Below are 27,459 nucleotides of genomic sequence, written 5' to 3'. Positions count from 1 at the left end.
TTAAAAAATATATGAATTATTCCAAACAACACCAGCCCTCAGAGATACAAACAGAAATCATGTAAAATTGCTGTACTTTATGCCATTTAACCCAGTGCGATTTAGTCAACAAGTTCAAATAACCCAGAGAAAGTATGCTTTTTTCCCCAAATATGATTTATTTCACTTAATGGCCCCTAGAAGTTTCTGGAAGAGACCCCCTCTTCATTTGGATTTATTTTGAAAGTGTTTTTCAGTTTTCTCTGGAAGAGTTTCAACAGTTTTAAGGGAAAATCTGGTCATTTGAGTAGGATGTTTTCCCCTGGCAGAGTTTGTTGAGCATTGGCATTTAACTCATGCGTTTTCAGTTTCCGTTTTTGAAGTGAGGCAGAAAATGATGAACTATCTGTGACTTTTACCAGAGCTAAATGATAAAGCACCAGAGTGACAACACCCACACAGGCCTCCATCAATCAAGGAGGGATTTATTTACTAAATATCACCCGCGTGTTGTACAAATGGCCTGATGAAAGGGTAATTTATAAGAACACAACAAGCAGAGCATGTTAGAATTACTTCTCTTCCCCTCATTGTTCAGCTACAGTGCTAAAGTCATAACTGCCAAAGAGTTGTGTTTATCAGACTATTTGTGCAGTCTGGAATTTTGTTGGTAGTCCAAGGTGCTGCTACAACTGGCTCTTGATCAGTGCATTTCTTTGTATAGGGAGTGTTTTGGAAATGGCAAACTATTATGCAAAAAAAACGTTTTAATATCATGCTCACCAAGGCTGCATTTATTTGATCACAAATACAGTAAAAACAGTAATGTTGTGAAATAGTATTACAATTTCAAATAACCGTTTTCTGTTTACAATATAATTTATTTCCTTCAGAAATCATTCTGATATGCTGATTTGCTGCTCATGAAAGATTTCTTATTATCAATGTTCAAAACAGTTATATGTTTATGGAAACCGTGATACTTTTTTTCCCCCAGAATTCTTTGATGAATAGGAAGTTCAAAAGAACATAATTTGTGAATTGTATGTGTATTTAGTGTATATACCTTAAAAACAGCTAGTAAAAACTGTGAGAAATTACATTGTATTTGATATATTGTCTGAAAACAATTTTCAATATTTTCTGCAATTTTGCTTTTCAGGTAAATTTATCTCATTTTAAGATGTCTATATGTTGTTTTGTTTTTGTTTTGTTTTTTTGTTTTTTTTTAGATTTTTAAAATTCTGTCATCACTTACTTCAAAATGCTATCATTTTTTCTTCCATGGAACAAAAAAGGAGATGTTATGAAGAATGTCCCTGCTGCTCTTTCAAGCTCCAAAAAAGCAGCATAAAAGTCATAAAATAGCTTTGTGTGACAAACAGACCCATATGCAAGTCATTATTCTCTGAAAACTCCCACTCTAGCTGTCAAATATCAGTTCAAACAAGAGAATCAGTGGCGCTTGCTGACATTGACATTCAGGACATTCTGCAAAACATCTCCTTTTTTGAACAAGGTGAGTAAATGATGACAGAATTTAAATTTCCTTCATGGAAATGTATCACAATGTATAATACAAAAGAATGTGTGAAAAAAAAAAAAGCTGTAATACAAAATACTGAAATGTCTAATTTATTCCAGCACATTTCCCTTTGCACTCATAGTCCTTTTCTTTCTCTCACACCAACTGCAGAATGCAGTGCGGCATAACCTTAGTCTTCACAAGTGTTTTGTGCGGGTAGAGAACGTTAAAGGGGCGGTATGGACCGTCGACGAGCTAGAGTTCCAAAAGAGAAGGCCACAAAAGATCAGTGGGTAGGTGTTCCAGCGCCACCCCATACAGCATGGCTGACCAAACCCGTGTCTCATGGTGTTGATGGATGGGCTCCATGTCATTGTCTCTGTGCTGTGCCGCCCATTGATCCCCTACTAGCTTTAGCGTGCGTCTCTGTGCCCGTATGTGAGTTATGTGCTGGCTGTATGTACCTTAACCCCTGGTCGCTTGTGCTTATCCATTCATTCATTTCATATCCTCTTCTCTATCACTGTCTGTCTGTCTTGCTACATCCGCGTCTGGCTGCTTGCTGCCCCTCTCCCCCCATCCCAGGGTGCAGTGCGCACCAATCTCTCTCTGCATAAATGCTTTGTAAGAGTTGAGGATGACTTTGGGTCCTTTTGGACCGTAGACGATGAAGAGTTTAAACGCGGCCGCCACATACAACGAGGTCGCCCCAGGAAGCATGCGGCCGACGAAAGCTGCGATGAGCTGCCTGTACAGTAAGCACTGCCTTCTGCCCCACCCCCTCCCTGCATGCTTTGCCTCTATGTGCTCGCTCATCCTCTATGTATCTTATGCTTTTGTCATATCAAGTTTTCAAATAGATGAAATGGCTTATGTGAGTGTCATCTGATTTATATAATAATGTGATTTTAAAATAATACAACTTTACATATATAAGCTCTGTTCCACAGCTTCCTTGTAATCTACGGTCTATGTATACCTGGATCAACATCTTTGTTGATCCTGGAACAACATTCCAATCAACCAATCAGATTTGAAAGACAAATTTACAGTTTATGTCAAGTTTAGGCTTACAACCAGTGGATAGGTGCTTCTACATCAGTGTTATTCACCTATCATTTCCCTCTGATTTTAGGGATAAGCTATGGGTAGGGTTAGGTTTAGGGGTAGGGATAGGGTTAGAGGTACATTTTCAAACAGGAATGTTGTTCCAGGATTAACAAAATATGTTGATCCAGGAACGTGTTACTTGGCAAAATCTCAGTGACCTCTAAGTATACAGGCAGAAGTAAAAATACCAATCTTTACTCTATCCACCATTTTTCTACACCCATGATACTTCGCATGAATTATGGGATTCATTTTCGTTAAACTGTAAACAATCAGTGGAAGTTTCAATCTTTGAACGCAATAATAAGCATTTTTAAAAAAACGGGCCACAATGAAAAGACATTATTCTACTCACCCTTCAACCATCGAACATTAAAAGGAAATTTAAAAGTGTAAAAGCATTAACAAATTATTACAACAGACCATGAATAACCCCAAAAGCGTGATTATTTTCACAGCAATATTGCTGCTGAGTTACTGTAGTAATATATTATATCTGTATTATGTAACATACGTTGCCTTAATCAAAAATGTTTTTTAACTTGAACATTGAGTGATAATATTTGAAATGATTTCCATCATTTTGACAGACAATAAACATTGTATTTACCTGCTTTAGAAACATTTCAGCAAACACTGGGATTAGAAGTTAAAAGGGGAGACAATTACATTTTAAAGCACCCGTGTGAAAAAAAAAAAAAAAACTGGAAAGAGATGTGAGGATTTGGTGAGGAAAAAAGAGAGATTCTTAGTGCATTCCAGTGAATTATTCATGGAATATATCGTAAATTAAATCGGAAGAGCGGACATATGTTGTCCTTTCATACTGTTACAGCGGGGAAAAAAAGAAAATAATCAGGAGGAAAAGAATGCAGCAACTGAATGAGCTCTTGCCATAGATATTCATGTTATACCATGTAACATTAAAATACCAAGCGTTACGTTATTCTCATGACGTCTGAAAATAAAACATGAAGGAAAATTAACAGCTCATTCAATCATTCAAAACTTGACAGATTATTTGTAGCACAACCATATGATTTGAAATTATTTGTTTGTTTGTTTGTTTTTTTGAGTGGCTTGTTAGGAAAAAGGTGGATAGTGGAAGCGATTTTTCAACCAAGGCTGGCACTTTTGCACTCTTTAAGATAACAACACAAGTATAAGAATACATAGTGCACACAAATATTGGGTACAAGATTAAATCAAATAACATTTTTAATAATACTTTTTGATATTAAACAAAATTATTTTGTTCTTTCTCTCTGAGCATGTTGCAGTGCGTTCTAGGATTGCTTTTTCCACAAATGATACATGCATTGCTTTAGATATTAGCCTAAACAAGCTAACATTATTACAAGGCAGCATTATTATTTTGGAACAGCCTTCGCATTGAAAGTGAAGTAGGCCAAGTACGCAGTTAGTTTTGGGACAGAGCTCCAGTGTTAAAAAGCTTTTGATAGTTTAGTGTCATCTATTGATTTTGCTATTGAGATTCATTGGAAATCAGATTGTACTCTAAATACTGACTTCAGTGTAAAATCAATCTGTTCAGTAGACCGGAGACGGTGTGACTCGTTTCACTACTGAACTGAATGTGTGTTTATATTTTTGTCTCTACAGAAGTCCAGCTCTGGTAAAAAACATCCATACCACTTTGGGATATGGTCCCGCCCTTTCTGCAGCCTTCCAGGTAAAATCACAAGCTTGCAGCATCCAATCCTTATCCATATTATTTATATGGTATTATTTATTAATCTTTCCAGTCGCTGCCCTCATCCAGTCATTGACTGTAATATAGTGTGTACTCATTTTGTATACAGTTGATGAAGAATGATGAAGCAATAAATCTTGCCTGAAAATATTACTCCTTTAGCTGGTTTATAAGGTGACAGTCTTGCGTGATGAGACTACAGTTTTCTGTTGTTCCCTTATGGCACTAAGTGAATGATAAAATGCAAACATATCAAATATTTACCAAGTACACACCTAATGTGCATCATTTGCATTTCGTTTTGTTGCACTTGCACTAAAAAGCTTCTTGTCTGTTTTGTAGGAAATGTAAAAAAACACATCATGCCTGATGTGTCATGACTTTAATAACTTCTAAATATGTCCTAAGAGGACTTACAGTGTGCAAAATGGCTAAAATAGTTATTTATTTTGGATGAGCCCGAGTATCTGAAGGCCATTGAATGGTCCCGATGTTTTGAAAGAATTGGTCTCGCCGAGTTCATCTCCTCCATTCTGTTTTAGGCTTCAATGGCAGAGAACAACATACCTCTATACACTACCGCTTCTATCGGAAGTCCCACTCTTAACTCGCTTGCCAGCGCCATCCGAGAGGAAATGAATGGGGCCATGGACCACGGGAACAGCAACGGTAGTGACAGCAGCCCTGGACGCTCGCCCCTGCCAGCTATGTGAGTGGCTCGCATCCCACCTTCATAATGTGTGTGTGACTGAGATAAGGGCGGGAGGTACAGGGAGATGTTCCGGAATCATTAGGCGCACGCGCATGCCGGGCGATGCTCGTATATCTTAGGTGGTGAAAATTTTTCACCAGGTCACTAGGAGTTGAAAACAGTCTCCGAACGCACAGTAGGGTTCGATATACATTACAGTAGATGTTTAGCCAGCCATGAAATTATATAGAAAACTTCAGTTTACAGAGGAAATAGGAATTGTGAATGCAGTCTTAGAAAGGAAACCCCACCTTTGGCAGGTTTCTAGGCTGGGGGAGCTCGTAAAGAAAATAGTGTCTCTCTGTGTTATTTAGAGGAGAAGTTTATAAACTGGCTTTTATTACGGGTCAATAGTGTGCACCGTTCTACACTGAGTTCCTCCCTAATTATTGCCTCCATTTTGTTTAAATATTTACAAAAGTGGTGAATAGAAGATGACAGAACTGGCCTCCTTTTTCCACCCAGACAGGACTCGCAGCACGTCCGAAAGCTCTCCGAGCCGTTGAGAGTAAAACAACGAAGGGAGGGGTGGGGGGTCGTAATTAGCCTCAACGAACTGCTCCAAGATTTCCATGTAGCTGAGCTGCGGTCGGGGTTGGAAACCACAGCTCCCCATACACTTGTTGTATGGGAGGGACCGCCGTGTTGTTTGAAGCTTAAAATAATACGGTGCAGACAACATGGTTTCCAGATGTTGGAGGACAGAACTCTGATTTGTTGCTCGGCCAGATTTATTGCCGTTTCTGTGAAACATCAGCAAATCGTTTTTTGGGTTTTTTTTTCCTAAAATGGTGCAGTAATGAACTCGTGAAGATGTGGATGAGAGAAACGCTAATGGCAGGTAACATAGCTGCAGGCCTGCCTCATCCGCAGGATACAGAGAGACAGGATGGGTGTGCTTGCTCTGAGGCTGTCTGCCTCTCACCTCTCCAGGCATTTGCCAACTTAACACAATCAAAAGCAAAGATGTTCCCCAAACACGAGCTGTACAAAGTGTGAGAATGTACGAGCATACATAAAACCTTCACATAAAAAGCATTGAGGTTTATTACGTTAACCAGATTTATGGATCATGTTATCAAGGGCATGGCGTTTCAGTTTCGGTGAAAAACTCTTTCTCTGGTAATGGAAATGGTTTGGATGTTGCTGATAGATGAGGCAAGGAAAGCTTTTTATTTTAGAATCTTTGTCATTTATAACTGTAATTAAAAAAGTGTGACCCTCCATAAAACAAGAAAATGCATTAATATTAAGAATATTCTGATAAACATCATTTATGTTTACATTATCAAGAGCATGGGGGAAAAAAACTACCAAAACTTTTTGTTTTTATTTGCTTCTGGACATGGTACCCTAGTAAAACCATGTGCTTTAGGCAAGTACCATGGTAATTCCATTTCTATGATGTATTTTGGATTACCATGTAAATGTTATGGAACTACCATGGTATTATCATCTGATACCGTCACTTTACCATGGTACCACCACAGTACTTTTTTGTAAAGTGTTAAAAAAACATATATGTTTTGGATGCTAATTTTTCTCGAATCAATGCAATTCTGTGTACAAATATTTAACTCAAACTTTTAAGTCTCATTTCGAAATGTGTAATTAAATGTCATCTATTAAAATGATTACATAGTATCGTTAGACCAAGTATATAATTATATCCATCTTAATATGCTACAATATAAACCAGTCCTGTAATTATGATGTGTAAACACAAGTACATTATGGTAATAGAACCGCTATATACTAGCATTATTTCTTTTGAATCATACACTGCCTTGTGATTCAAAGTCATAATTAAAGGGTTAGTTCACCCAAAAATGAAAATCCTGTCATTTATTGCTTACCCTCATGTTGTTCCACACCCGTAAGGCCTTTGTTAATCTTCGGAACACAAATTAAGATATTTTAGTTGAAATCCGATAGCTCTGTGAGGCCTCCATAGAGAGCAATGTCACTTCCTCTCTCAAGATCCATAAAGGTACTAAAAACATATTTAAATCGGTTCATGTGAGTACAGTGGTTCAATATTAATATTATAAAGCGACGAGAATATTTTTGGTGCGGCAAAAAAAAACAAAATAACGACTTATATAGTGATGGCCGATTTCAAAACGCTGCTTCATGAAGCTTCGGAGCATAAATTAATCAGTGTATCGAATCATGAATTGGATCGCGGGTCAAACCGCCAAACTGCTGAAATCACGTGACTTTGGCACTCCGAACTGCAGATTCGATACACTGATTCACTGTGCTCCGATGCTTTCTGAAGCAGTGTTTTGAAATCGGCCATCACTAAATAAGTCGTTATTTAGTTTTTTTGGTGCACCAAAAATATTCTCGTCGGTTTATATTATTAATATTGAACCACTGTACTCACATGAACTGATTTAAATATGTTTTTAGTACCTTTATGGATCTTGACTGAGGAAGTGACATTGCTCCCTACGGAGGCCTCACTGAGCCATCGGATTTCAACTAAAATATCTTAATTTGTGTTCCGAAGATTTATCGTTTAAGGTTTTACGGGTGTGAAACGACATGAGGGTGAGTAATAAATGACAGAATTTTCATTTTTGGGTGAACTAACCCTTTAATAACATCTAACAAATGGGTTTCCACAGTGTCCTCACCTGTTTGTATTGTTGCAGATGTCTCCAATCAGACGCTTCAGTCCTAATTACAATGAAGGCTAAAGCAGAGTGTATCTCAGTTGCATATTAATAACAATTTCATGTTTGCCCTCCAGCTAGAGAGGCAATGGGATACATAGAGATGCTTTGATCTGAAACCGATAGAATGGCAAGAGTTTTCTTATTATTCACACACAAATATGATAACTCATTAGCATGGCTGCTTTCTTAACAATCGTGGCTGAGAAGCACACGAGAGAAAAAAAGATTGTGGCTAATTACATTTGCCAAACATGTCTTAGTGAAAACCTATAGTTTGCCATGTGAGACTAATTAACTTAAAGGCTCTGCTACAGCTGCTTCTAATGTTTATCCTTTTATTCGTTTCAGTTTTGGTCCTCTTACACGGCACAGTCAGTGCTCTCTCATTGGCGCTCTATTCCTGCAGTGTTTCTGTAATGAGAAATTTGGCAGATCTCATCTCTGTGGACAATCCTTTGCCCAGACTGTGGGCCGGGGTTCATGTTTTGCCTTGTTTACAACTGACAGCGTTATTATTCTTGTAAGGGCTCTGTTTCTTATCACAGCCGTTTGTGTTGGGCCCCGTCGTCAGCGCCTCCCCCTTTGCCTTTCGTCTTGCATGCCTCCCTGCCACTGCTTTTCTTCCCCTTATTGACACTTTGGTTAGAAGTTGCATTAATTTTGCGTGTATTTAAAGTGTACGTCGCGCTGTCTGGTCACCGTTGGGGTTTTTTTTTTTTTTTTTTTTTTTTTTTTTTGCACGCTTGAAGTTGATTAATGACGGAACCTTGCGCAGGGTCGTCCTCTAGAGACCCGCCTCACAGGTTGTGCATGTTAACGAGCGAGAAGAGGAGCGCGCGGAGCGGCACTGATCCGACACCGCCGGGAAGCTGACAGGCCGTCCGCTCGCTCGTTCTTACGCCTGCCACCGTTCTCCGCAGTCCATTCTCTCGTCGCAATGTCGTATGTTGTTAATCTCCCTCATTTATCAATTCAAAGTGAAAACCCTGTTGTCGGGCCAGCTGTGGAAAATAAAGCCGGCTGGTATCCCGGTGTTGGAAGAGCTGAAAGGGAAGTGGAGTTATCAAGAGTGTGTTGCTGTGCCACCTCTGTTAGTCTTTCATTATAGAAACAGCTGGTTGTTACTCTAGCCCTTTTTTTTTTTTTTTTTTTTTTAATATATATATATTTAGACTGGACCTGCACTGGTACAATCATATTGATTACATGTTTTGTTTTAATGGTCATAATATTGCCTAGATACTGTAGATCCATATACAGTATAAATTATTTTATTTGTATTTTAACTCAAAGCCGTAATCATGTCTTGAACGATTGGAGACAATTTCTTTATAAAGCAAAGCAGGAAATTCTAGGTCTAAATCTAGTTGGGGAAATAATAATTTTGAATTACACTGCCCCGCCCCCCAAAAAATTGTGATTTTTAATAGGCAAATACTTATGAATGGATCATTATTACAGTGATTTATTATGTTTCTAGCATGTTATATGTTTGGCAACTGTTCTTTTAACCCTCAAAGATGGAGTGTGTAGCTTTTCATTTCTTAAACAACCATGTATTAAGATGTATTGTGGCCATAATGTCAAGATTTACCAGGGTTAAAATTGTGAAAGAATGGTTCAGAGAGTATGAGGAATCATTTTCACACATGAATTGGCACCTCTGAGTCCAGACCTTAATTTCATTGAAAGTCTTTGGGATGTTCTGAAGTAGACTCACCTCTTGCATTGTCAATACAAGATCTTGACCAAAATTTGATGCACCTCTTGAAGGAAATAACATCACAACATTTATTTTCATCGTGAGGTGCATCATTTTTTGGTCAAGATCTTGTATTGACGATGCAAGAGGTGAACACTCTGTAAAGTCTACTCCAGCACTTCCCAAAGACTTTCACTGAGGTTAAGGTCAGTGCCAATTCATGTGTGAAAAATATTCTTCATGCTCCCTTCCAACAATTCTTTCACAATTTGAGCCTGATGAATATTGGAATATGGCCATGATACATCTTAATACATGGTTGTTTAAGAAATGAAAAGCTACACACTCCGTCTTTTAGGGTTAAAAGAACAGTTGTCAAACATCACTGTAATAATGATCCATTTATAGATTCTTTAGTATTTTTCTATTAAAATCCAAACAGCAACTTTTTTTTTTTTTTTGGCCGGGCAGTGTATTTGCATTAAAATATGAACACATGTAGTTTTATTTGTATGCCCAAAATGTGGAAAACGTCAAACGTTTCTTGTCTCGTCATGTTTTTTTTTTTTTTTGAGAATCTAGTCTTGTGTGGTCAAATAAATGAACGTTCCTGTTCTGTTCTTTTTCCCTAAGGCATCATATCAGCGTAAAAGAGGAGCCACTGGACCCAGAGGAGCACGAAGGCCCCCTTTCCCTCGTGACGACAGCCAATCACAGTCCAGACTTTGACCACAACAGAGATTACGAGGACGACCACGGGAACGAGGACATGCTGTAAGCCTGGTTTCTCCCAGGTCCTCTGCCGAAGAGGCCATATTAACTGCGGTCACCTGCGAGACCACTCCAGATATAGCAAGCCCAAGACTGGATTCTCAATCCTCTTGTTGACAGCTATTAAAATGTTCCAATTTACTCTTAGTGCCATTAAATACAAAAACGAAATACGAGATAAGAAAATCTATTCCATTTGGAAGTATTTTTGATTTGTTTCTACTTTTCGTTTCAAAGACGAGATGCATACATTTCTACTCATCGCCTGACGAAGAGACATTTGGTACTGGGGCCTGCTTCGACTTCGTTGAGTCACTGAGACCAGAGCGGACATGAAAACACAGCTGAGAAAGACTCCTTGCAAATAAACACTGATCACAAACTCTCTCTCAAACACACACACACACACACAAATCATTAGCGCTTCAATGAGCGTGCCACTCACAGTGTGTGTGTACGGATGTGACTTTAATTCATTGCCTCTGCCATCAGATCTTCTTAAAGGACGGCTCACCCAAGAAATAAAATTCTGTCATTTACTCACCCTCATGTCATTCCAAACCCATATGACTTCATTTCTTTCGTGAAACATAAAATGATTTGTTTTGAAGAGCTTGCGAAAGGGAATGCGCTCCCTGAGAGTTCATGAGAGAAGTAGCATTAGTGTTTGAATTGTGAGCGAGTCGGATCTTTTCAATGAATTGGTTCACAAATCACAGATTCTCGTGTTGAACCCGATGAACTCGCAGGAAGGGAAGATTTTCTGTGAAGAGCAGCTTAAATTTTGTTTTGTTTCTTATCCAAATCTCTACAACATACTCATAAAATGAGTAATAGGGATGCTTTTGTGTCCTTTTTGAAGCTTGAAAGCTCTACTCTCCATTAATTGTAATTGCATGATAAAAAGCAGCGAGTACAGAAGTAACGGTTTTAGAGGTAGGTTTTTATGGATAAAAAGAAAGTCATACGGCTTTGGAACATCATGACGATGAAAAAAATGACCGAATTTTCATTTTTTTAAGTGCACTATTTCTTTAAGTTTGCTGTCATCACAGCTGGAGCATATCTGTCTGGTGTTTTGAGGGTTCCTGGGCAAATAATTTAAATGTAGTGTCCTCTCATTACTCTATGCTGTTAGCTATATATCTTTTTGTCGGGTTTGTTTGTTTTGGTAACTGATCAGACCTCATGAATAATGACGTGGAGTTATGGTGTGCTTAGCACTGGATGAATGTTAAGACTTCTCATGCTCTCTCTTTTTTCCCTCTTCCTTTCCTTTCGAAATTGAAACAGAATGTCGCATTACCGTGTAGTATTTTTCTGTCATTTGTTCCCAGCGTTTCGGATCGCCACTTTGCAGTCACATTGCCCTTGCGTGCCGACACACACACACACTCTCTTTCCCGCTCATGAAGTCCATCTGCAAATGCACTACTCGTAATGAAGGCTCCCTCTCCACGCACCAATGAAGTTTAATTTTCACGTGGAATGAATGACAGAGAAATCAACGCAGGTTAACGTTTATCGTTCTGAAATTATGCTTTCAAAAATCCCCTTTTGTGGTGATGCATGTTAGCGTCAACCAAATCGCTGATCGAAACCATCATCTGTATTGCAAAATGAATTGTCAAAAAATGTTGAAATAAGCAGCAGGGAGAGAATTGTTAGACAAAAGCTAATTGTATTGACTGGATATATGAACCTTTTTTGGGGGGGGGACTCGCTTCTGTCATTTCAAAGACTTTTAAACTGCATTCGGTATCTGTTTCACCACATCAATGACCGGCTCAGCCTCTGTTATTAGACATGATAATAATTACACACGGGATTAAATGTTAAAGGGATTACAAACCGAGGCTGACGGCACAGCCATGACCACTGAGCATTACGGCACTGGGGCGGCCCACTATGACCATTCGCATCTTGCCACATCACCTTGGAAACGATTGTTTCCGACTCTGGCTATTGCCAGTTGAACCTGGGAAGCAACTCCGAATTGGAAGCTGCTGCTGCCGCCGGCTAGTTTAGATTCAAATTTTGGGACTGCGCAAGGATGAGAACAGACTTTAGATTAGGCTTCTACAAATCGTACACGATTGCGTTTTGTTTGGTTTTTTTAATGACTGCAACCAACCACTTTCTGTGTTCTTATTTATTACTTCCATTTTTGTTGTCATTTTGTTTTTACTTAAGTTGATGTTTATGTCTCTTATCTGTGACTACCAAAGATACAAGATACTACAAGTTGATATATTCTATGTTCCATGCAATAGCTATAATAACGAAAGGCCAAATATCCTTATGGTGTTCCCCGCACTGGCCGGACGCAAAAATTATGAAATGTCTGAAACTGTGTCGGGCTTATTATGGTGGAAAAAAAAAAAAAAAAAAGCCAAAGGGGTTGTTCGATGGGCAGCTGTATGTCTTTGCCTGTGACCAAAATAGGAGAGGAGAGGCAGAGATCGAGACCAACACACGACCAAATCAAAGCAATGTTGTCTTTGGGCCAATGAAAAGGAAAAAAGGGAGTGTTCTATCAGGAAATGATGGCTATAAAGGAGAAGGATATGGATGAAAGAGTTTAGGACTGTTCATTGTCGTCACAGGAAATTTAAATCCATTTGCATAACACAATGTGAACTGAACTTCAACTGGACCACACGATGATGAGAGTTTCATTTGTTCTCATACTTTAGAGTTTTTTTTTTTTTTTTGCCATTTTTTTATTTCAAAGATTGTATGCCACTTACCTTGTAAATTCGAACCGGGATTCCCGATGTCCTTTTGTTAACCTTGGCAATGCTCTATGATTGTGTTTTAGTGTCTGTCAACTTATTACTTTTTTATATTAAAAAACACTCCTGTCAACCAATAAGCTGGGTACAAGGTACTTTAATGGCAGTTTACTACTATTTGTAAATTTATCCAAGCATTTCTTATTGATGGGGTTCACTTATATGAATCGAGCATCCGGGCAGCTGAGGGTCGCCCGCGAGGGCCAGTCGGTAGGATTGGGGGCTCATCCGAAGGCTGTTTCTGATTGTTATTCTCGAGCAGGTAGATGAAAGCATTCACCGCATGTGTAGCTCAGCATTACTGAAGAAATACAGCATGAGAAACTGTTAGTATGCATACCTCAGTTCAAACCTATAGGGAATGAGTAACTAAGAAAAAGATGTAACATTTCACTCAGTTGCACTTAGTCGTATGTCTTGCATGTTTAGTCTAAAACTGTAGCAAACTATTTTAAGAAAAAGATTTTTAAAAAAATATATAAAAATCAGAGTTTGTTTATCATGAGGGTCTTTCTTTTTTCTCTCTCTTTTAAACCAATCCAAACCTCAGGCTTTTTTTATCGTTAAGTAACGCCATTCGGCTTTCTCTTCTTCAATTTATTTTGCTTCTCACATGCGGTAAACTGTTTCCTGTCTCTGCTCTTTTAGCTCATGTTGAAGTAGGTTGTACATACACCACATTATAGCTTGTGTGTCCTCTCATTTTCTCCTGATTCTTTTCAAAGAACAAAAAAAAAATACTGTTTGTATCACCATGTTTGCTTTATCACAACTGCTTTGTATTTACTATTAAAAAAGACGGAAAAACACAAAGAAATGAGCTACTGTATGTATTCCAATAGCAAACTGTGCTGCAAATGTAATTGACTTCATAATCCTTGCTTTTCTGGGGGGGGAAAAAAAGAAACTTGCAGACATCTGTGAGCGAGAGGGGAGGGAATGGATCCGGGGATAATCCTCCGTTTTTGGATTCTAAAAACTGTAAAATACAAAACAGATTTGTCTCTGTTATCATTGACCGAAACGTTTTGTACGGTCTTTCCCTTCTTTCCCTGTGTTAAGCTGTTTTTAATACGTTCGAAAAAAGATCCTGTTTTTCTGGTCTAGATTAGCTATAAAGGCAGGTGTACGGAGCAAAAATCATTTTCTTAATCACTTTATTTCTCTTGCTCTTATTTTCTAGTTAAACCATCTAAATGTGCAATTGTGCTTTAAGTAAATTTATTAAGTATTTAAGACTTAATTCAAGATAGCAAGGTTTGTTTAAAATGAAAAAAAAAAAAATTGCCAGTGAAGAACTTGATTCACAACATATTCTCTGAAATATATTTTCTTAGCATCACACAAATTTACCTTGTTTCAAGATATAGTTGTCTTTTTTCCCAGAGGATATACTGATAAAAGGTTTGCTGTGAGGAAAGTCTATGAATCATGAACACATCATAATACAGAATTGTGTGTACTATCTCTATAAAATCAGAAAAACTATGCAGAGCAAATTTATCAGTGTTTTCTTTATGGGGTAATAAAACTTAAAAGCATATCTCATAAGGAGTTTTGGGCAAAGTTACTTTTAAAAAATTACAACATTGCGTTACTCCCTAAAAAACGAATTAATTGCAGTGCATTACTATAATTAAATTACTTTTTATGGAAAGTGATGCATTATGTTACCTTTTTTCACTTGGGCTAGACTTGTTTTTGTTTTTTTTATAACAAAAAAAGTTCAATTTTTTGGCAAATGTTAAGGCCCTTTCACACAAAAGTAAGCTTCAAGTGAAGTCCAAATTCACATCTACATGGTTAATAAAGTGAGATTAAATACATAAAGTATATGTTTTATTCTAGTATTGCAGGTTTGCGTAATATTCTGAGTTTGCATTTCACAGTTTTTATTCATTTTGAGGAATACTGAATCTGTTTTTGTGCAAGTGAGATGAGTAAATTTACTCACCTTTAGTCTAGAACTACAATAACCATCATGTTCACACAGCGCACGTAACGCCTCTGCATTTACTCAGAATTTCTCTCAACATGGAGGCAGGACAGCTCAGTCAATAAATATGAAAACAAAGTAACGCCGATATTTTGTTGTGAATTTAAAAGTAGTGTTACTTAGTTACTTGAAAAAAGTAATCTGATTACTTGTAATGAATTACCCCCAACACTATTCATAAGCAAACGTTTGTACCTATTAATTCATACAATTAAATATATCAATATTTTATATTCTGAAAGCCAACAAAAAGCCATATTACAAACAGTTTGAACAGAAACACAACCATCTCTGACCCTCCGATCACTATGAAAGTCATTTGATCATGATCATGGCTTTAAATATGCACAATTCTCTCACAAATTTTTTTTTTTTTTTCTCCATGTCTCTCTTTTTTTGTTCTATAATTTCCCCTTTTGCTGACCACCAATCTAAAATCTTTAATTTCTCACTTTGCTGACTACTCTGTTATAGGCATTGTCTAAAACTCGACTCTCATGTTTGATGTAGATGCAATAAAAATGCGGTTTCTGAATTATATGCATCTTTCATCACCTGTGCTGCTGTACATGGTCACACCATAATAAAAGATACAGATAATTGTTTTTCATATATGCACATATGACATGCAAAGATAAGGCTCAGATCATTTATCAGTTTCAGCACAACATTATTGAGTGTCTTTCATTAGATGTTAGACACCGATATTTGCGCTGTTTGTTATCAAACGCTCAACGTGAAGTTCATAATGACCGGCTCTATCGTGGCAGCTCGCACATTAAATTACCTTCTAATTAAAAAGAGACAGTTAAACTGTCCTTTACCAACAGCAATTTAGGTAACTGCATTTGACCAGCTATAAATTGTTACTGCATTAAAATCCCAGAAATATTAGCGATATGGATTTCTTGATGGAAATTAATGCTGATGATGAGGAGTTTGCTTTTTATGAGGGATGCACAGGGTCATGCTAGCCACTAAACAGCAGACAGAGATCAGGCCTAAGCATTTTTAATCTTGTGAAACAAGCAATTACAAATAGTTGCATTGATTTGTTAAAAAGCTTTAGGTGACATAAATTGTTTCCCGCTTAGCTTATTGCTCTGATACATAAATGTCACTGGGGATATTATTAATTAAAGATGCTGGAAGACAAGATTTAAAGGAAACAATATAAAATTATGGTTAGACTTTTTGCTGGTAATATTTTATCCCGTGTTTGGAGCTTCTTAATTTTATGGCTGTTGTCTCTCCAGTATTACCTGCTCGTAAGCGTGAAGCTAGTTCTCTCCCCGTCCGCTGTCAGAGTCTGTACTGTTCCTGTTTCCAACCAAAAATAAGTTGGGTTTACTATTGATAGAAAAGAGTAAAAAGCCCTGCTTCCATTCTCACTAAGCTGCTATAGTTTGTCTTTGGATAAAGAGTCACTTGAAATATTAGGAAGCAAATTATTGTATTATACTGTTCAAAATTTCAAAAAGGACATTACATGGTGTTATTTTAGTATCACTGAGAATTAGTTTGAATTAGTTTGCATTTTTATATTTCTTCTTTTCGTTTTGATTTTAAAGTTTTAATCATTTTTTTGTGTGTTTGACATTTTGATGTCTTTTTATTTAATTTTTTTTTTATTTCAGTTTTGGTTATTTAGTGCATCAAGTTAAATTAGCTGAGGTAAAATTTTATTTTATTTCAGTTAAAGTTTATTATATTTCAAGTAACAATTTTGTTTTAATGTTTTTAGTTACTTTAGTTCATAGTTAACTAAAGTAATGTGCATTACATCAATGTGATAAACTATTAAATACTGATATTAATTAGCAATAAAATTCACATTTTGGTGTGACAAGCATCCATATACTTTTCAGGGTCCTGTAAGTTATAGTAAGTAATATTAATTGTTTATATATAATATATTATAATATAAGACTTGAAATAAATTCATTTTCCATCAACCACAACTAAAACTGAAACTAAAACATAAAAATACATTTTCATTAGTTGAATAAGATAAATGTTAACTGAAAAAAAAAAAAAAAAAAAAAAAAAAAAAAAAAATATATATATATATATATATATATATATACATATATAAAACTTATTTTTTAAGCTACACTGTAAAAAAGAATTGTTGGTTTAACTTAAAAAAGTAAGTTACGTAGTTGCCTTAAGTTTGAATTCACTGAAATTAAAAGGTTGAGTTAATACAATGAAGGCGAATGATTTAATCAACAGAAACTCAAAATATTATGTTATCTGAACCAAATTAATTATATAAGTTGATTTGACAAAAGAAAAAAATGTTAAAAAATATTAAAAAAAGAAAAAAAATATTTCATGATTTTTTCAACAGTGTAGTTGGGTTGAAAATGGACAAACCCAGCAGTTGGGTTAAATGTTTGCCCAACCTGCTGGGTAGTTTTATTTAAACCAACTATTATTTAAAAATTGCTATATGGCTAGCTTAAAATGAACCCAAAATAGTTGGGAAATTAAAAACCAGATGCAATTAGAGACAACAATAATAGACAAAAGGTGAATGTTTATTAATAAGCTTTAATATTTTATTAATATAAATTTAATAGTTTATTAATATAAATGTATTAATAAGCAATTTGATAAATGTTTATTGTTTAATAATTATTCATTGAACATTAATAAATGTTCATTTCCAACATACTTTGGGTTAATTTTAATTAAGCAATACAGTCATTTTTAAACAATAGTTGAGTTAAATAAAACTACCCAGCAGGTTGGGCAAACATTTAACCCTACCACTGGGTTAAAACAACCCAATTGCTGGGTTAATCCATTTTCAACCCAACTTGGGTTGTTTTTAACCCAGCATTTTTTAGAGTGCAAGACAACATTTTTCATATTAAATTAGTTTAACTTGATGTCTTAAAAAATGAATAGAAAAATATAGACTTTTTAAAAAAGTTAACATAAAAATTAAGTCAGACCTTTTGATCTTAAAATGAAAATATGCCTGGAAAGACCCCCCCCTCCTCAAAAAAAAAAAAAAAAAAAAAACCCTGTCTCTATCATGTCATTCACACCAGTCTACTTATGTTACCAAGCGCGAGTCTAGCCCTTATTACCGAGCCCACGGTCTGCGTAGGCTTTTGGAAATGAAATGGACAGATTAGTGCATTATCTTATTTACATATATTGAATTGCAGTAACAAGACTCCGTTCCTACCCCTCGTTTCATTCTAATTAAAGTGTGGCAATGCAACAGCAATCCACACAAGAGCTTTGCTTTAATAGTCAGAGCTGGCAAATTCCCAATCCTGCGACGTGGCAATTAGCAGGGGCGGTAGTGTTTGCTATTCACGGGTTTGATGTTAAAAAAATAAAAGAGAAAAGTTTATTAAGATGAGCTGCTTCGGGCACTGGTGGGCAATAGACCTGCTGCAATTAGATTCCAATTATTTGTCACTTTCTGATATTGTAAACCGCCACTTACCGCATCAGTTAAATTGACACACTGTGCTGCTTGGTTTAGCCTGTAATTAAAACATTTTGTGTTAATTAGATGATGACCACTTCATTCCAGGGCCTCTTGTGTTTGGAGCTTGTGTTTTTTTGATTTGCATCAGGCATGCTGTTTGGATCATGGGTTGTCAGATGCTGGATTAATCAGCCAATGTTTTGTTTCAATTACTGCCAGCTGTTCTACAAGCCTCGCAGGGCTGCGTATCAGCACACAATTGTAGGAAAATTAAGGAAAGAAAAAATAAAATAAGATTAATAATATGCTTAAACAATAATAATTGATAAAATACTATTTTAGTATTTTAATAGGGTAACAAAGCGTAACTAATAGTTATCAGAAGTATCCCTAATTGATTACAATAAGAATTTCAAACCTTTTTTTTTTTTTTTGTATTACAAGTTTTCTCAAATGTTGTTTAAATATGCAAATGAGGCATTATTTACTTAAAAATGCACTAATTTACATACATTTTTAGAACAAAAATCTGAACATTGAATGAAGTCAGATACAGAATTCGTGTTTGATTAATTTATTTATTTTTTGTCATATTACAGTCAAAGGTTTTTGCAGAGGGGATTCTGGGTATCTCTTTATCACTCCATAATTCAGAAAATACTGTGAAAATGATCACAATTTGTCTTTGAAATAAAATGTTGTATATAATCTGACAAATTTTATATGAATAAATCCCTCTGTAAAAACCTTCAGAATATAGATAGGAATAAAACTGTAAAGTTTGGTGTAAGTGCTTCTTAAGTGGAGATACATGGGTCAGTATAGAAGAAAAAGACTTATTTTGAGAAAAAAGCCTGTGTATTGTAATTAAAATCTATAGACTCAAATAGATAAAGTGCCAAAAAATAAATGCTTAAAGGTGGATTTGGGATGTTTTCTGAGCACTAGGTCTGAAAGAAAACAAGCCAAAAACAAAACAAATCTTGTTTTAACCAGTAGTGTCTCGCCTTAAAAAATATTTTTGTTTTAAAACAGACATTCTTGCATTATTTTAGTTTTGCTTTAAAACACACAATGAAATATTAAAATATTCCAATTCATACACTTAGCACTCATTTACACATTAAAAAAAAAAAAAAAAAAAAAAACGCATGATGTTAAGCTGACTGATCATATAATCAAACATTTTTCTCTTGTGTTAAATGGAAGCATTGTTTGGACTAATTTCCACATATTTTCCATATTCAAGCAGGATATCTGAATAATTTAGATGATGCAAAACAACATGAATAATTACGAGTCTCACCGCTTTATGCCACCGCGCATTAATGGATGTGACCAAGTTTACTTTTCATTTACATATCAGGAGTGCAAAAAGCACATTTGCAAATGCATTCAACTAAGGTCAATACATATTTAACTACTAAAGTAGGTCTGGGAGACATTCTGTCTAGTATTACACACACATATATATGTATGTATATATATATATATATATGGAATACAACTTCTAATCTCCAATGTACTTGTATATCATAGCAATTAAGTGGAACTGCAAAGTTTTCTGTCATAGTGTTTTACAGATTGCTTATTTCCAGGTTTAAGATAAATAATTATGGAAAGTCAGTGAACGCAAGGACTCGAAGGATGCGAAATCCTAAAAAGCGGCAGGCCTGCATTCCCCAACTGTCTCATTAATATTTGGCACATTACTGTTTGAGATTAGAGCCTTTACTTCACAGCCCTTTACTGCTGTACACACTTTTACAGATACGTATTAATGCAGCTTCTGATGTGACTCTCAGTCTGTGCAACTCTCCACATCTCTCATTTCAGCCCAGATTTAATGCTCTTCTTCAGGGGAGGGGATGGAAAATAACTGTCATTAAAATATGTCATGGCAGCTGTTTACCTGCAGTGAACCTTGATTGAAGCAGGTCTGACTTTACACTGATGCCCCTCTAATCTGTATGACTGGCATGTTAATTTCCCCGACGCTGCCATTCAAAAACACAAACATGAAATGTTGGTTTTAGGTCTGGGAGCCCAGCTAGAGTGAATTTCAAGTACTTATTCAAATATTTCATTAAAATGTAAATTTTACATTGGTCCAATGCCTAGCTGTGCACAAGGCATGACTTAAGAAGTTATGAAGTTATAACACCAATCGCTTTTTTCCCCCCGCCTTTCCGACGCCAATTAACTTGGACTATAAATGTCCTTACCTTGTTTTATCTCTCCTAACCGAGTGCCAAGAAATGCATCAAATGCAACAGGAGTGAGACGGCTCGGCATTGACCAGTATTGGGGAGGGGAAAAAGACAGAAGCCAATTAAACATCAAGCTTCCTGCAGACTGGTAGCTAATCAATCCTCTTATCGCCACAAAGTGCAAACGCACTGATGAAAATTGAACTATGCGAGGATAAAGGCACGGTATCGAGGAATTGTGAATTAGAGATTGTCCCTAAATGCAAATAAATGAGGGTTTCATAGCATCAATGCATGTATATTGTACGCAGTGTGACTCCATATAGACCTCTAGTCATTTTCAATATATTAGGTAGATTTAAGATTGCAGATTGGAGATTTAACAGTGTATCGACAGGAGCCATGTGTTCACAATACATCTCAAGCTTTAATATTCCTACGTCTGTATAACTGGAAATGGCAAAGCGATTTAATCTGTCACTTGCCGACTCGCAAGCTCTCGTTTTTGTGTTTTCCTGCCAGGAACAAACGCTCAAACTCGGCGGTTTCGCGAATTCTGGCACGTCACGTTCCGTCTCCCTTCCACTTTATTTCGATGGCGCAGACAACGCTCGCCTCCTGTTTCTTTATCTACTTCCCTCTCTTTTTTCTTTCATTTTTAACATTCAGGGGGAAGATAAAATGGTTGCAGGTGGTGATGAAAATAAAAGCCATCCATCATTATTTATTAGGCATGAAAAAGATACACAATAATGTAATTTAATCTCTCAGCAGACAATTATTTCCACATATTGATAATGCAAAGCGAAAAGTGCCATGAATCCTAATATGATGTTTGCTTTTATTGGTGTATAATACAAGCAGAACAAATAATGTAATTGTATCAGGAAGAGAATGTAATTATTTGCACATGCTAACATTATAATAGCAATCTGCCTCAGACAATGGTATCATATTATTTTGCTGTGCTTAACTAGTTACAATTTGCATTTACTTATTATGTCTCAGTGGCAATAAAGCCGCCCCCTCTTGTGCTTGAAGTAGACCGCTGTTATTATTTGAACCCCCGTCTCCAACTTTTGATTGTTTGCAACTTGCTGAGATTTGAGATCATGAAAGTTTAAGTTTACACCCAGGAGGAGCGTCGTCTTTATTGAAGAGTTTGATCATTTCATATCTCAATACATATATAGATATATATCAGAGTTTATAAAAGTTTAAAGTTTCGCAAGAATAGAGAGTGAATTATCAAGGCTACTATAGGTCACCATAGCTCTGAGAACCCTCACGGTTTTTCCAACGTTGTGACCCCAGAAAAAGAAAAGTCCCACAAATCCAGACCATCTCGTAATAATTCATCGTGACCCAACATGCTATACGAGAAACAAGAATCCTCCTGAACAGCAGCCTTTAAACAGATTTTCTCTATTATTTGTAATGATTAACCATTAAACATACATTAAAAAAGCATCTTGATGCACGGACTGTCAGGGCACATCAGGCATGCGTCCTTCTCGCCTGTATCTTTAATAAAATGGTGTTCATGCCATATTGAACTAATGACCAGGAGAGTCAATGTAAAATTAGATCAAGCATCCACACTTGTGTCTCCCTGACATTATGAAAATGTTTTATTGATGACTCATTACAGGCCGTCCGGCATGAGGTGAGGGCTTTTTTTCCTCCCTCCTCGATCCATCCTAATAGAAGATGCAAAGCCTAATAATGATAATGCCTCCTGAATAATTAATCCCCCCAAAACCCAATCCATCTCGACACGGGACATGTACATATTTTAGCGGCTCATTTGCATATTTAGAACAAACAGCAGCACAAACCCATTAAAGGGCCAGTGCTCACCTCTTGTGTTTGATGCATAGTAATGAAGGGCTTTTGAGTGATTGGCTTTTAAGAATTAAGACGAGGGCGGCCGGATGCCGAAAAACTCCCAGCGCTTCTTATTTCAGCGTCTGCTCCCATACTGTGTGCCGCATGCATCCTCCACCGGAGGCTAGAGCAGTGTTCTGAAGTCATTAGTGATTTGTAAATGATATTTGCTCCCTTGTGACATATCATTCGAAATGCTATTTCTAATAATAACCGATATTAAAAACAAGCCTCGCACGTTCCACGAATACGAACATCTTGAGGGGGGCGAGCACTTCTTAATGTCAATAGGAATTGTGATTCGAAAGCGCATCTAACAAATATTAAAGATTCCCTGAGGTTTCTTCTAAACATTTAACCGTCTTTCGCCACAAAGGCGAGAATTATACAGAGGAGATTACGCTTCCAAATTGGCCGAGGATAAACTTGACTTGGAATGGAAATGGAAGAGCGAATTCATTCTGATATTTTGTGCTGCGCTTTCATCCATCAAGCTAAAATAATGGCATTGTGGCTGATTCCGGTTGCTGTAGCCCAACGAATCAGAGGTGTGGTGATAAAGCAGCCAGCGCTCCCTTTGGCATTGTGCGCGGCATTGTCGCCGCCTCAAAACCACTCATTTGAACTGTCACCTCCTTTCTTAATGAGTCCTTACAAATCCACAGCTTCCTGCGGAGCGTTTCCTGTCGACTTCATCGTGGGGGAAAGGAGAAGGGAAAAGAAAGTGAGAGAGAGACACAGTAGCTGGCACAACACCCCATAAGCCAGCTCAACCGGAAGCCACACCAGCGCTGTGGTCCTGATACACCATGATCGGGGAAAAAACGTGGGCCCCAACGCCAGGTAATTCTGCCAGTCGGCACCAGACGAGGCCCGCAGACCTTCTCTGGATACGCCACTGGTCTTTGAAATTAAAGTCGGCTTTGGTAATCCACAGAAATGGCCCCCTCAGACTGCTCTTGCTTGCAGTTTAGTTTCACCCCGGCTGGCGATAAAGCATGACAGAAATACAGAGCGCTATCTGCTAGCGGAGGAGCTGATAGGTTCTGCCAGCTTATCATACAACAGGCAGCTAACCTTCCTTCCCCTGTGTCTGGCCCCTGAACAGAATTGAGGAGTCAATTTACAAAAGCAGTCATGTTTGGTTGTAAATAAGACAAGCGTGTTCACCCTTCAAAAACGAACGGCAGTGAGGAAGAAAAATGGAAGTGCACGAAGCGTAGAAAGTTCCGATTTAACCTCGTTTCTACCCACAACCTGGTGTAATATAACATGCTGGGAGCAAGCGTTAGCAGGAATGCATGTAAATCCAGGCCGAGGAAGGGGTTGCAGATTGACATGGATCTAGCCGAGCGGGTTTCGTCTGTACCAGGGTGGGATTAACAAGCTTAAAGAGGGCTTAAACACCATCCTCCAAGTTTACCTGTTATACTGCGTAACTTCATCAAAGGACGGGTGCAACGCTGCCTTTTAAAACCTTTTTATGTTTGTTCACAGTTGTCAGTCTCGGGAATGAACTCATTTGCAGGGTTAACGCTGGTAATCGTTTCAAAAACAAACCTCAAACTTCAGCCGTAAGTATTATTGATGTGAAATGGGCGAAAATGTGGGATTGGGCAAGTCTTATTTTGCCTAAGAAGATCATGAATTCAGTGACTTCTGCACATCAGGTAAACATCAAAGTTTAGATTTCTGACTGTTGAATGTCACAAAGTCTTAACCTCAAGTCTTCAAAGTTTTTGAAATTTAATGCATATTTTTTCACCTAAAACTGCCTGGTTTAAAGCCATACATGGATATTCATTACCAATAAGCTGATAATTATTTTCCTCCTATGGCCTACAATCAGTAAAATGTAACCGGTATAATATAAATATATAATACTGTGCAAAATAAATAAATAAATAAATAAAATTAAAACATAAAACATAGGTGAATTTAGGCACCACAACAATGTACAGTATGAAAAAATGTAAGTATTTCTTTTGCTATAAAAAGCATAGAGTTTGAATATAGTTTAAATATAGTAAAATTAATACATTTATTATATATACACTAACTAAATGATGGCAAAAGTAATCTACATTTTAAAGGTGGGAAAATATCCAATATCAGTCAAAAAAAAAAAAAAGAAGTAAAATAAAAAGTAAGTCATAAGTCATCTAAATATTCAATATTGATCAATTTCAGAAAAAAAAATAAAACAAATAATTTTATAAAAATATTTTATATTAAGAAGTGGAGTACATCATTCATTTTTGCTGCCTTTGTACATAGAAATAGGTCTTGCCAAATACTTTGTTAATGCAAGTGATACAAAGTGAAAAAAATGAATACATTTATTATATATACACAAAATTTTGGCAAAAAATAATCTACATTTTAAAGGTTGGAAAAAATATATGTGAAAACATCTAGCTATATATATATATATATATATATATATATAGTGCTAGATGTTTTCATAAGTCATCTAAATATTCAATATTGATCATGACCAGAAAAAATAAAATAAAAATGAATTTATAAAAAAATTTTATATTAAGAAGTGGAGTACATCATTATTTTTTGCTGCCTTTGTACACGCAAATAGTTCTTGCCAAATACTTTGTTATAAAAGTGCAAGTATGTTCCTTTTGGACAGGATGTGGCTCTGGGCACAGGGGCTTTGAGCGCTACCTCCAAGGCTCTGCAACGAGCACTAAATTTTAGACCCTACAGGCACCAAAAAAGAAAGACAACCACAGTTAGCTGAGGTGAAGTAAAAAAAAAAAAAAAAAGCAAAGCCAAGCATTTTTTAAGTCTCTGTTTTGACTGTAAACAAAAATCCAGCAAAAAACAAAAAATGGTGCCAACTCAAACAAAATGATTTGGAGTTTGTTTTCTGCTCAGAGGTTTAAGAGTTTTCTGGGCGCTTTTTCAATGTGGGCTCGCCTAGCGTTTTAGTATCTCTCAGGAACCGAGTGCCATTTTAAAAAGCACTGTATTTTGTTTTGTTTGGGTTTTGTATTTTCCTCCTAAACAATGATAACATTTTTCTGAACCGGAGTTGCTGCCAATGAAATTAATGGGAGGGTTGTCAAGTGCATACAGGAAGTGAGCTTTTTAAATAAACACATTGTTTCAAAACTAATCCACACCCTTATTGTTTACTGTTGGAGAGCACAGTCTGGGTGTGTTGTACAGACAGCTTGACACTGGCCTCCCCCAATTAATCCTCCCTGACAAGGCCATTCGGATTTAGAGGGAGGGGAAAAAAGGAAAAGAGAAAGCGGGAACAGGGTGGGGGAGTCGATAGACAACTTTTCTCCTCAGATAGAGGGCAGACAGAGTCTAGATCAATTAAAACACCTTAATGACTCTGTCATCAGTAGGACACTCTCGGGGAGTTTCGGAAGGTCTTATTTACATATATTTAGATAGATAGATAGATAGATAGATAGATAGATAGATAGATAGATAGATAGATAGATAGATAGATAGATAGATAGATAGATAGATAGATAGATAGATAGATAGATAGATAGATAGATAGATAGATAGATAGATAGATAGATAGATAGATAGATAGATAGATAGATAGATAGATAGATACAATATGTTAAGATTTTAAATAATTGTTTTAATAATGTTCTGTTAAAATATCTGAATAATATAATCATTTAAAATAATTAAATAAAATTAAAACAAAAAGTATTATTTTAAAAAGAATGTTCCTGCATTTCCAAGACAATATATTGATGTTATGAAGCATAATGCAATTTTATTTACAACATCTCTTTTTATACAGAACAATATGAATGAAAACATAAATGAGAATGTCCTGTGAAAGTATCTGAATAATATAATAATAATAACTATATATATATATATATATATATATATATATATATATATATATATATATATATATATATATATATATATATATATATATATATATATATATATATATAATATATATATTAAGCATAATCTCACATGTAAAATATGTATTAAAAGAAAACAATCAAGCACTGTAAAAGGTTTTACCACAAACTCAACTGACTGGCTTTCTCTCCTTCATACGAGTCTCTTCAGATCTTAGAACTGTACGTGATTTATGAGCATCCAGAACTTCTGATTGAGGCTGTGTGTGACCTCCTAATTGAACTCCTTTCCACAAATTGACCATAGAATTAAAAACAGTATAAATAAAAATAAATAAAACAGTTTCCTCTTAGTCTTATTCAATGCAAACAACAAGTGCAACCATAATCAAAGTATTCTCTCAATATTCAAAGTGCAAATAGAGACCAAATTTTCTTTAAAGCATGATACAGAGCTAAGAGATGGTTACAACTACACAGCCCAGCCTAAGATAGCTTTCATATTGGGAGATATTTGCATGGATCAGGGAGCCGCTTTCAAAATGCGGGGTATTGAAAGCATGTTTGAACGGACGCTCGCGTTTTACTTTCGATTTCTATTTCGCATTCACGCGTACTCTGTGAATAGGGAGCGGCAGTGCTGAGTGCACATTCTACAATACAAGACATTTGTCAGATGCATAGGCTCTGTTGTGCAACGAATCCTCTGCCATGGCCTTGTCAGTCATCTCGTCATGTGATCAGTGACCTCTGATTTCTGCTGCACGGCGTACAGTGGGGACTGTATTCACAAGGTTAAAACATTTATGAATAGTAGACACTGCATACAGTGATGATGTAATTGATCCCCTTCATTTGGTTTATTGATGGTTGAACATTCCCAATTATGTTTTCATAAGGATTAGGCTTAAAAATTATATTTATGTTATTGTTAATCTGATTTTTAGGGGTGTGATGAGATTTCTCATTGAGGTGAAATTTTCCATGATGGAGTGTGAGGGTGAAAATAGGA

The 27,459-nt window shown here is 36.3% G+C and overlaps 1 protein-coding gene across 13 annotated transcripts in view; it reads left to right on the top strand.

Annotated features, from left to right (window-relative positions):
- foxp1b (forkhead box P1b) overlaps positions 1 to 15,789 on the top strand; it is a 212,266-nt gene extending 196,477 nt beyond the window's left edge. For 7 of the 13 annotated variants that reach the window (XM_067373130.1, XM_067373127.1, XM_067373126.1 and 4 more), the window contains 5 exons: positions 1,676 to 1,797; positions 4,238 to 4,307; positions 4,871 to 5,037; positions 10,099 to 10,239; positions 10,474 to 15,440. In XM_067373130.1, coding sequence (XP_067229231.1) covers positions 1,676 to 1,797; positions 4,238 to 4,307; positions 4,871 to 5,037; positions 10,099 to 10,239; positions 10,474 to 10,555 — 582 coding nt within the window. In that variant the 3' untranslated portion in view covers positions 10,556 to 15,440. Of the gene's footprint in view, positions 1 to 1,675; positions 1,798 to 4,237; positions 4,308 to 4,870; positions 5,038 to 10,098; positions 10,240 to 10,473 lie in introns of all 13 variants that reach the window. The other 6 variants (XM_067373136.1, XM_067373137.1, XM_067373134.1 and 3 more) reach the window with 3 other exon arrangements.
- The last annotated feature ends 11,670 nt before the right edge of the window (positions 15,790 to 27,459 follow it).

This window comes from Chanodichthys erythropterus, chromosome 21 (genome assembly GCF_024489055.1).
Source record: "Chanodichthys erythropterus isolate Z2021 chromosome 21, ASM2448905v1, whole genome shotgun sequence".
Lineage (NCBI taxonomy): Eukaryota > Metazoa > Chordata > Actinopteri > Cypriniformes > Xenocyprididae > Chanodichthys > Chanodichthys erythropterus.
Note: the sequence above shows the minus strand (reverse complement) of the source record. Positions and strands in the feature narration are given on the sequence as shown.